Source organism: Lampetra planeri, chromosome 7, assembly GCF_965212315.1.
Source record: "Lampetra planeri chromosome 7, kcLamPlan1.2.h2, whole genome shotgun sequence".
Lineage (NCBI taxonomy): Eukaryota > Metazoa > Chordata > Hyperoartia > Petromyzontiformes > Petromyzontidae > Lampetra > Lampetra planeri.
In genome coordinates, this window is record NC_136113.1 from 12,096,978 (window position 1) to 12,109,168 (window position 12,191).

Genomic DNA, 12,191 nt, shown 5'->3' on the forward strand with positions numbered 1-12,191 from the left:
GCCTCCATCCAGATCTCCAATACAAATGATATATGCTCAAAAATCATTCGAGTAGAGAGACGTTTTAATGCTTTAAAATCCCGCCAGATTTTGTTATATCGCACTGGTCACACGTTTTCTCTTTTCATGCTCTTTTCTTAAAATGTTCCAGCTCGAAGAGTTAACGTCTATAAAGAGGTCGGTCTTGAGGCTGAATATCTTTAGTGTCCAACTGTTAATACTGAGAATAGAAGCGGACAAGCGTTTTCTCATGTATGCAGTCCCCCTGCACCCCGGTGAATCTCTTTACTATGGTGGTAGTGTTTTATTTTTACCTGTAAGTCAGAGGCCAGCCTTTAAGAAGGAGGCTTGGCAGCCCATGCTAAATTACCTTGGCAACAAAACTGATTGTGATTAAAAGCACTTGCAAATGCCGGTCGAGTGTTGTCACTCGGTCGATAAATCACTGCCTGTTGAGTGTTCGGTATGAAATGGAAAGCGATGCATTGCATACAGATTTAAGATTTTTTTTTTTAATGATGGTACATACAATGCAGTTGAATCATCGTGTGTTATTTTCGGGACAATAGAGTCTTCATTTTGAGTGTAGTTCTTTAAAAAAATTGCGTTTTGATAATTATAAATTATTGTATTAAGCCTTGGTTTGTGAGTGCTTGGATGAATGAATCAGTTTCCGTTGAATCAAATGCATTTTCATTGTCTGCAAAAGCTGGAGAGAATGGAATTTTATATTTTCTTTCTATAAATACAGCATTTATTTCTAAAAGCATGGCTGGGTGGCCTCTTAATTTACCATTCGGTTCTCTATGACCTTCGTGAACAGTTCCCTGTATGTGTGATAAGAGGTTTATGTGTGAGAAGAGGTTTATTGCTCTTGTAATTATTTTTTATATTGTTTTGCCTTTGGAATAGAAAAAATCTTGAGGCATCATTCCATAATTGAGTTTTTCTTTTCAATGTAACCCTTTAGTGATTTATAACTTTGATCTTCAATCGTGTATCCGTAGTCTAATTTTAATGTGCACTTTTATTGAGGGACTGTGTGTTGTCTTGGTGTGGTCTCGGACTGTTTTATCGTTGTTCTTCTGCCTTACCCAAGCTTGCATTTATTGGTGAAAAATCAGTAGGAGTTCATATTCATATGCAATTTGTACTTTATATATTTAATTTATATATGTTTATTTATTTTTCGGGACTTGCTTTCCTTTTCTCTGTTCTGCACTCCAATCATGTTTTTGTATTGTTTGTTGTAACTTACTGACCCGCCTCTACTGGACATCTGTGAAAAAGGGCTTCATGGTGCATTGGATTCCTCCAGTCTAAAACACATTCCTGCGGAGGGAGCTGGTAGGAATGTTGGGTTGCTCGGTCAATGGCCAGGGTCAACGGCGGCGTGGTGTATTCCGCAAATATGCCCGACTGTGAGGGCGGGCACAAGCCGGCGTGAGTAGGTTAAACGTTGAGTTTTGTAAGGGCACCATGGGGTGACCAGCCCCTCCCCACCCAGCCCCACCCCTCCCACCCCCCAACCAGCCCCACCCTCCCCACCTAGTCCCTCCCCACCCTCCCCTCCTCACCCAGTCCCTCCCTGCACGACAGACGGACACAATAATCCCCTGTGGGCTGGTGTAGCCAGGAGGTTCCTACCAGTATAAAGATTCTGATTGTAGATAAGTGTCAATTTGTATCCAGCAGCTTGGTGCTGCTTCTTTCATGATGTCTACAATTCTTCTATCTGGACCTGAAAGTCTTCCTTCCTAACGCTCTCCAGCTAAGGTTGAAAGTGTTCATACATGAGCTCTGTCCATATCGGGGTTGAAAGTCTCATCAGTGCTATTTACAGAGATACTGGAATATATTTTCTGAAAATCGGAGAAAATTGGATTTGGAGAAATAAAGCGAAGAAATACACAATTAAAGTACCATATTAATCACCTCAGAATCGCTACAGGGCAGAAATCAAATGAGCAGAATTAATCAAATAAAATAAAGTGCTAATTAAAAAAGTTAATAAATCACCAAAGATAAAAGCCACTTACAAACACTCTCCAATTGTAAAGATTATTTGTGAATTTGCTGGTATTTTAATTAGATTTGGAGCTCTTGCTATAGTTACTTGCATTTTTACAAAACCATTGACATAATTGGAACCTCCTTTGCCAGCAGCAAAATATGATAATTGTTTTTTTACTATTTTATCTGGCAACAAAACTGACACCTTTTTTTACAAGGAGTCATGTTTGCATTGACCACATACCTGCGGTTGTAATGCAAACAAAAACACAACTCTGATAATGTATGCACTGTTCTTGAAATTGATTGGTCCACACCCGAGGCAGCTTTTCTTAGAGCCTAGTCTCACATGGTGTTGGACCAGATGATGCCATAAACCTGTTGTCATTTGCACCATGGTCTCTAGACCAGCCATTAGTACAATAAATTCCCCATAAATTATTTCAATTATCATTGTTAAAGGCAAAAATTGTGTTTTTGTCTGCTTTGTACTGTCTCGTTTATATTTTCTGTGTCGTACATTCTATCATGTTATTTTCTGTCTTGGTCATAATACAGTATTGGTTTATATTTATTTGGCATAATTCGTCATCAGCTCTCACCTCCGATTAGCATGGTTGGCTATATACGGTAAGAAAGAAGTTCAACATACTGTGCATACGCACTATGTAATGCATATAAGCGCAAGGATCTGTTTTAATTGATCAATTCTTATGTGTCGACACACACGCAATGGGGTAATATGAGTACGGTAGTTTAGCTTCAGCTGCTCTTCACCTGCAGCACCATGTCCTGACAGCTCCGATAATATCCACACATTTGTGCTGGTGTCCTATGCTTGATTAGCCATAAGAGTAATATGCTTTTATTTGCATGGCAGGTAGTTCAGATTAATATTTTAGCACAATTTTAGGCGTAATATGTGGTCACTGAAGAATAACCACTCGCTGGAGTTTGTTTAAAGGATCAGTGCTTTCCTGTGTTGGGGTCATTCATACAGATGATGCTGTGGTTAGACCATTCTCTCACAGTCGACGCTTTGGGAGTTCAAACCTTGGTTAGGGGTTTAATCACCCCATCGACCTATTAGGGTCAATACATTGATTTAATGAAAGTCGACTAATATAAAGCATAATCTTCTTGTGCGATGCAGTCAGAGCACAGCCTTTTCTTTGCTTAATTTATGTAAATGTAATTTACAGTGCTGCATCCTAATTAGGGACATTGTATTGTGCAGACACTTCCATGCATAAGCATGCACGATCACAGGCGTAACAGCATTGAGACCTACGTGTCTCCCGGCTCAAACGAACAAAGGGGGGAGGGTTGCTTATCTGCATTTGCGTCCAGGGCTGGTGCTGAAGATTCAATGGTCCCTTCTTGAGGGCCAGTCTCTCCATATGATGGCCACTGTTGTCTCCCTATTCCTACGAAGTGGTGCTTTATCCACTCTGAAGGGAGGCTTGGGTTAATTTCAACCCTTGATTATGTGAAACATACTAACCACACATCCACCCTTCCGCAGCACCATCGCCATGATTACTTTTTATTTTATTTAGAAACCCTACATGGTAATTGAAGTTAAGAAAAGCAATAATTTATGGAAACAATTTCACTCATGGCCTGCAACATTAAGCAGTAAGTAGTCCACTTGTTCACGACATTGCAGTTTTGCATTTTGTTTTTCCAATTGACGTTGCTGCGTTCATTGCTTTTATTGCCCACCCACATTCACTAATGGAGGTATTAGGGGATTTAGTGTGGTTATGTAGAACTGTAATTTGCATAATTCAGCTTTTTCGAAGAAGGTTGTGAAGCTGGCTTTTTGCTGGAACTCAGTGTACTATGGGCGAGTAGAGAGGTCAAACATTAGTGTTACTGGACGGATGTTTAAGGCAGAAGAAATGTACGTTAACCGTATGGGTCGGAGAGCTGGACGAAGCAAAGCAACCACAAAATAAGCGTTGGCTCTGTAAATATAGCTACATGCAGAGGATGGTAGAAATGTAATGGTAAATTAGGGTAAGCAACTTTAACGTTTTGTAGATGTAAACACGAAGAGGTGGTTGAGATGGGTGGTGCACGTGTGTGCAGGACGAAGGAGGGCAAGCCATTGCGGAAGGCACCGAGATGGCATCCAGAGGTTGAGGGCACAGGGGAAGGCCTCAAGTACATTTTTGGCAAACGTTTAAGAGTGGGCCTTGGAATTTAGGAGGTCGGACGAAGCAGTTGCAGTGTCTAGAGAGAATAAGTGCTGGTGAAGTGTGGCATCACAGGCTATGGTCGTGATGACCTCTCGATTGTAGCTGACGTCTGAAAGCTCTTTTTACAAGCTATCATTTTCACTCATCCGTAACACTCCCCATCCGTTGTAAAGGCTGTTTTAATGTTGAGAAAACGTGTTAAATAATGAATGCTGAGTTTAACAATTATGCTAGCTCTTGTCACCATCGGAATACCTCTTGTCATGCGTTGTGAAGCTCAACAGCATTACTTTTGTATAGTTTATCTTCAGCAATCCGATCAACTCGTAATCCTTAGATATTAGTAGTTGCCGTATTTTTTTTGCCTTGTAAAGGTGGCGTATGATAAATGGTAATGATGCAGAAAACACGGAGGGCAGATGTGAAAGTGTTTTGTGTAGATCAAGTTGTGCAAATATAAAAAAAGTCTTCATGTTGGTCACACCACTGAAGAATGTGAGCTATGTCCTGTAGGTGCTCTCATTTGGTGTTGTGACAGACTCAAATCTCAGTAGGTGAGTTCTAATTCTGCTCTGGGACAACTGAGCCCATCATCTCTCCAAGGTCAATAAAATAGGTACCTCTTTGTCAGAAATCAAAATCTTGTAGAGACACCAGTCTCTGTGATATAAATTTAGAATTTTCACAAATGTCTCATTTGTGAGCTGAATAATGATTTCAGAGGATGTGACTTAGTCTGTAAAGCAAATTAGGTAAAAGGGACATTTGTGTGTGTCGATGGGAATCGTGGTGTTGGTGGAGAGCACTGACACATTAGTTAGCATGCTGTGCAATGAACACGGGAACCCAATTTCTACTCGTGGCCAACACCAGTGACAATTAATCCGAACCAGTGCTGGGCCCTCCCCTAGGTCGACTCAGCCTCAAATTAGTACCTGGTGCCATGTGTAGAAGTCACTACTCGAGAGACAAAGGTGGTCAGGCATGGTGCTGGCCACGTTCCCCCTCGTGTGCTTTACCAGTTTGAATAGGTGCTCGCTAACAGCACTTGCCCTGTCAGGCTGCTATGACCATACGAGGGATCTTTTTTCTTTGGTGGTGTAGGTGTTTGCACGCTTTGCTATTATCCTAACCATCTTGATTCGATTCTCAGCCATGGATAACACAAGTGGCAAGAAACCTGTCCGAGGTTTACTCAGCCATAAATTAATACCTGAAACAGTGTGTGATCTTTAGCAATGGAGATAAAATGTGGCCAGGCTTTGTGCCAGGCACATCATTCTCTGACAGATTCCAAAGAACACAGGATGAGATATTACTATCCTTTGTGCAAGCACTTCCAAGAGTTCATGAACAGTGAGCCTGGTGAAATTTGGGGAGCGCATCGTCAGTAGTGAACCTTTGGATCCTAGGGTGTTTCGGCCTTTCATACTATACACCCTCCCCAAAGGCGGCCAGCGACAGGGTGATCAATCCTACGCTTGTGTCCCATTCCCAATTAGTCATAGGAGTTGCCTTGTTGTTGATAGCCAACATCCCATGGGACTATGCATGGCAGGGGTGTCCTCCTCCCTGAGTCAAGCATTGTTGACTGCATACCTCCTGGCCCTCTCACTTTGGGGCCCAGCTGGGGTCTTTCCTCTTCATCCAGAGCCACTGACTGCTGCCTTCTGCCGCCTCCGATACAGCTCTGATTGCCGAACGCTGGCTCTGGCCCTTAATTCCAAGGTCTCTAAGCAGTCTGGTTGTAGATGTTGCCACAAAACCTCTGCAGCCCACCTCCACTGGTCGGACTTCTGTGTTCCAGCCATGATGCCGTGCTTCGGCAGCTAGATCGGCATAGCGCAGATGTTTTCGCTCATAAGCCTCATCTACTGAGTCCTCCCAGGGTTTCTGTGAGCTCAATGATGAAGACCTTCTTGAGCGAACGGGACCAGAGCACCATGTCAGGTCTTAGGGTGGTGGTTGCGATCTCCGGAGGAAACACAAGTTGCCGGCCAATGTCAGCTAGCATTTTCCAGTCGCGGGCCAAGCGCAGCTGGTCTAGCTCTATTGGTGTAGAGCCGTTCTTCGGTGGTTTAGCCCCTTCGCGGACAAAGGTCGTCCGTAAGGGGTGTGATGCTGCTGGGGGTGGTAGGGAGTTGGTGGCAGCTCGCTTGTCCTCCAGGGCGGACGCAAGGTTTTTAAGGACTTGGTTGTGACGCCAAGTGTAGCGTCCTTGGGTGAGGCTTATTTTACACCCTGTGAGAATGTGCCTGAGGTTGGCTGGCATGGAACAGAGGGCACAGTCCGGATCTTCACCATACCATTGGTGAAGATTAACTGGTGTTGGAAGGACGTCATATGTTGCTCTGATGGAAAAGCTCAACCGCCTCGCTTCCATGGCCCACAGATCCTTCTAGCTGATCTTCCTCTTCTCCACACTGTCCCATCGAGTCCACTGTCCCTGTTTGGCAAGAGAGACTGCCTTGGCCCACCTTGCAGCCTCCTCCTGATGGCGTACTTCCTGCACTACCATCTTCCGCCGCTCTGGTGCAGTGGCCTTACTCCAAGCAGCACGGCTAGTTAGCCCAAGGCCTCCTCTCCCTTGCTGAACATGACCCACAATGTCAGCATGTCTGAGGGCTGCTGTTGCCTCCTGGACTGCTTTTCCTGGCCTCCATTTGCGCCCAGTTGCCAAGGTCGGCGCGTTGTTGCTCACCACTGGGTCTCGAGATTCATTCAGTGTCATCTGGAGCCTGGTTTTTGCACACTTGAATTCCTCGGTTAGACTGGTGAGGGGCAGCTTGAGGACACCATCTCCATAGAGGCCTATGGTGGTAAGGCATCGTGGAACTCCGAGCCACTTCTTTAAGTAGCTCGTGGCTCCTCTTTCCATCTTCTCCACTGTTGAGATTGGAACCTCATACACTGCTAGGGGCCACAACACCCGGGGTAGGAGACCAAACTGCAGACACCAGGCCTTTAACTTTCCAGGTAGCTGGGTGTTGTCGATGGACTGTAGGCTACTACTGATGTTTTGCGCAGCTGTTGCACCTGGTCTTTGTCCTTCAGGCTTGCATCATACCACCTTCCAAGGCTTTTAACCGGCTGCTCAGACACTGTTGGGATTTGGTCATCTCCGATGAAGAATTTCAGGTCACAGAGTACTCCCTTCACAATCGAGATGCTGCGTGACTTGAATGGTTTACGCAGCATCCAACATTTGTCCCCCACTGTATTTAAAATAATTTGAGATATATTTTACCCCGCTTTATACTCATACTGTATAGGCTTTGTCTATTGGACAATATGGGAAGCTTAGTCTTTGTGTATATCGTCAGGAGCCACAATCAAACCACTGCTGGATGAAGGCCTCTTCAGAGTGGTCGCAATCTCTCATGATCCTGCGATGTTACAATCCACCGAGAACCTGCACACGAACGGATTTCATCGCTCCATCTCTGTGGACAACGTCATCTCTGGCGTGGACCTTTATTTGGCTACCACTCCACCGTTGGCTTTGATGAGTGACCATTATCCCTTTCAGCGGCATGTTCCTGCCCAAGGCCCCTTGCGTATTACCTTTATTCCACGTGTTGCTCTTTGTGTTTCCATGCATCTGTTTTTTTTGCGCACTCTTCAGTTTTTGTTCCATTTTCTTGGTCAATGTCCACGTTTCTGATCCATTTATCATCGCAGGTAATTTGGATGAGGAATAAAGATTTGCATGTAAAGGGCACTTAAATTCCTCAGCAACTTACGGAGCTGTACACCTCACCTCAACAATGTATATATACTGTATATACATTATGTGTGTGTAAGTAGGATATATTTGAGTGTGCATCAATGTGTGTGTGTGTGTGTATGGCAGACGGGTGTGCTGAGGTTTTGTGGCCCCACGGAGTTTGCGGGCGGCCAGTGGGCAGGCGTGGAGCTGGATGAGGCCGACGGCAAAAACAACGGAAGCGTGGACGGCACACGCTACTTCACGTGCGCGCCACGGCACGGTGAGGCCCACCCTCCTGTGGTTACTGTCCCCGCACCACACCACCCCCCCCCCCCTCCCCATAAAGTCTTGAGCACAAAAGTAATTGCCACAGTGTCCCCGTGATCTGTGGAGCGAGGTGTAATGCTGATCTTCATCAGAAGCCTGGAAGGTGCCACATTCCCACTGTTGGGCTAGTTTGAGTCAGGTCAAGGTCTGTACTGTGCTCTGCTTTAAGGGGGGAAAACTGACTCAGAGGGGAGCGTATGTCATGTCAGGCCACTAATTAGCCCGGCGGATTGCCTGGGTTAATATCTGGGCAGCCACCGATGAATGAGCTGGGGACTCACATGTGGTAAGCTGATGGTCTCAGCCAACTCAACAATTATTGCACTCATGACAATCTTCATACTTTTGTTTTCTCATTTAAATGGGAATATCCCATCTCTATGGTGTAATCGCCATGCAATGCACACATTTATAATGGTGTGTCACCTATTAAAAACTCACTTATTTAGAACTGTTTTTTGTGTTTAGTTTGTGGTCCTTCCCCCGCACCTCCGGATAAGTATGGTTGGCTACGTATGGTGCAAAAGAGGTTCAACATACATACATGCATTCATTGGGGATATTGAGTGTGATATCACCTTCTGGGGCCTTGTATATTGGCCATCATAAGATGATGCTACCACTACTCGTTGTGAGAGTCAGTGAATGCAAACTTCTAATTCTCATGACATGATGCCAAATGTGTTATTGGAATATAAATGGGAGAATTATAAATAAATAGCAGTTATAAACACAGTATTTTGCTACTCCTATAATCAATGGAGCAAGCCCTCTGTTTCTGGTCCCGAACCAGTGGTTGAAATTCCATGTTCTGATGATGGGGTTGGTTCACGCTCTCCATGGAACTATCTTTGTGATGACTCACAGAATGAGCTCACCAAGCTGTCCACGGCCAGATTGAATTTAAAACAAATGTATTCATAGATATTGGGGTAGTTTTTTTGTCTTTTTTTGGGAGTTTAGATTCTGATGTAAAAATTATGTCTCCACCGCAGGGAATCGGGCATTGCATGAGCCCCCTCAATTACCCTCCCCCTCTTCTGTGATTCGTGGTTTTTCATGTATACATGCGTCACGTTGGTTTTAATTCAAGCACTTTTACGATTTGTAGATTATTTAAGTTAATGGTGGTCGTGCGTTAATGCTTGTAATTCAGTTACAGTTGAGAAATGTTTTTTTTCGTATTTACAGCCTTGTTAATTATTTTGGAGTGTTGTTATATTTCAAATGCTATTCCATATGCATGCAGTGGTGTATATTGAATATGGAATACCATATCCACATGCTATGTATAGGATGTAATGCTATTCATATTCTATATGGTTGTTGATCATCAATCGGTTACATGTGTATAGGTTTTATGTTTATTAAGATGTAAGATGTTTGAATAAGATGAGGATGTCCTTGTCAGTGCTATTTCCTGAAGTATGACAAAACCTCCACGGACATGTGGTAATGTTCCTCGAGTTGTACATGTGACAAATCCATCCTGTTGACTGCGGGATAATGTAAATGATGACGATGACGTTTGAAGTCACTGAAGCTGTAATTGAGTGCCATTCCCATTCACTTGACGATTGCCCACTCGAGCACTAATCCAGACTCTACTCTGCTTAGCTTTGCAGAATACGATATGTCACAAACCCCTTCCGATTATGTGCGATTTCCCATAATCTTTATTGCGGACAGAAGGAGTACACTTAATGGCAAATCGGATGAAAACTCTTTTAATCCCTGATTTTGTCTTTCTGTGAGGGGGGTCTGCTCCCCCCCCCCCTCGCAAGCATCGTGGATGAGCGAGGAGTGTCACTGTATTTTGCACGAGGTAAATGTTCACAGATGCCGAGCCGTTACTGATTTGTATACGGCATGTTCGTAGACAGTGACTCTGCTCGTGATTCAAACAATCGTTTGTCCCCTTCAAACTACTTATTCTCAATTGCGGCCTGTCCTGGTAATGTTTAAGAACATTCGTTATTTAAGATGCAAATTACATCGCTCCTCACTGTCATTGGCAGCAGCTCAGAGAGCCATGGAAACGAAGCAATTGCCCGTATGCATCAGCAGTGCTGAGATAAAAGTATGGGGCCTTTTCATTGTTTTCTCAGAGGGGCGTAAGGCATTTGGGTTGATACTCGTTTTATTAAGGAGTCCTTATAATCTTGATTTGAAGCTTTCGTGACTGCAGGAATCCTTACTCTTTGGTTCTTTCGGTAAAGTCACGTGGGTAGAAAATAAAATAAATCGCGACGTTTCGATCGCAATACAAGCGGTCGTCCTCAGGCGGAAAAAATATAATCCAGCAGTGGAAACGAAGCTGCTGGATTATATTTATTTTATTTTATACCTACGTGACTTTACCGAAAGAACCAAAGAGTATGGAGTCCTTACAGTTTCAGCTGTACAGAAGGGTTATTTTTTTCTGTCTGCCTATGGTAAAGGTAAAGGTGCAGCCCTGCTATGTCTTGCTCACGCAACTGCTGATAGAAGGGCCTCTACTCGAAGCTCTCGGGGGGGGGGAGGTATTTGGTCTTCCATGTTGACAAAACACATTGGAAGAGGTGAAAGTACCCGCACTTTACCCCACCGCATGCGACTTAACGATCGCCTAGTCTTAGCGTACCCATTTGTACTGCTGGGTGGACAGAGGCTGTTCAACTGCCGCGCCAGCATATCGAACTGAACCTGTGCCCTGTGGATTGCAAGTGCAGTGTGCTAACCATTGCACAATGCCAACTCCCCATCTGCCTGTGACTTGTCTATAAAATAAACATGCCCACTGCCCTGTACATCATCTTGAGATGCAATTGCATTTTAGACGCCATATAAATCCGAATTGTACTGTGTTGTACAATGCGCGGGGCCGTTTTCCACAACTATCCATATGCGGTGCCGGTACGGTCCACAATCCACAGACCAGAGCCTGGGCCCCTTATTCAGTGCCCTAACTGCGCACCGGTGGATATTCTTATTTGCAGGGATCTTTGCGCCACTGTCCAAGGTGGCGAGGGCTGAGGAGTCGTCGCGCCGCGGCTCCTTGAACAGCTCTGGAGCGATCAGGGGTGCGGCGCCAGTGTTGCGAATCGCGGCACGGGGCCCACACGCCGACCCTTGCCACGACGACGCCGCTTCACGCCGCACCGCCGGTACGCGTGACCACAGTGCTTTCTGTGGAATATACCCGAGCACGTTATTACCAGCAAGGTAGCCGGGATCCTTTTGTGTAATAAAAATAATGGTGGGGTTTTTTGTTGCTGAGATGAGCCTAAGGCAGTTCGATTGCCTATAGAAGTTTGAATAACACAGCATTCTGGATAGAACTGTTGGGATACATTGCCTCCTTCCTCAAATCGGCAATGGAGTGACTCTCATTCAGTGATGGAAATTCCCAATTACTAGGGAAGGCAAATCTTTTAACAGGATGACCACTTTCGGCTTTTGACATATTGGTACTTATTTTATTGACCCTGGGAATGCAATGCACTGAATTGACCCCCCAATCAGAATTTGAACTCATGACCTTACATTTCTAACGTTCCAATTATTTAATTCGAAAGAATTGGAACCTATCCGGTCGAGGATTCGCGGAGTGTGTCGCAGACAGCTCGATGTGACTTATCGCTTGCTTCGGGGAATACATGGCGATGTGTAGCGTGCAGTGACGGGGCGTGTGGAGTGGAAGGGTTATGTTGCCCGACAGCCAAATCCCCTGCAGTAAAACCACGCTGTTTACACAGTGAACATGGAAAACACTGGTGTGGGTGTTCTCATGTCGGATGCCGTCCAAGTAAATCCTCTGTGTAATACTGTAGCCTGCATTATGGACATTCACCGTGACCGGTGTGCACAGAATGGTGGCTCGCAGGTAAATCTTCTGCATTATAACAGGGTTTTCACGCCACGAGTAGCATAATGTGTTTACAAGTAAATCCCTCTAC

General features: G+C 44.7%; 1 protein-coding gene across 1 annotated transcript in view; it reads left to right on the plus strand.

Annotated features, from left to right (window-relative positions):
• The window catches only part of LOC144719991 (CAP-Gly domain-containing linker protein 4-like), a 78,070-nt gene that overhangs the window by 23,621 nt on the left and 42,258 nt on the right, over nucleotides 1-12,191 (plus strand). The window contains exons 8-9 of the mRNA XM_078596387.1: nucleotides 8,071-8,206; nucleotides 11,232-11,399. Of these exons, the coding sequence (XP_078452513.1) occupies nucleotides 8,071-8,206; nucleotides 11,232-11,399 (304 nt within the window). The remainder of the gene's footprint in view (nucleotides 1-8,070; nucleotides 8,207-11,231; nucleotides 11,400-12,191) is intronic.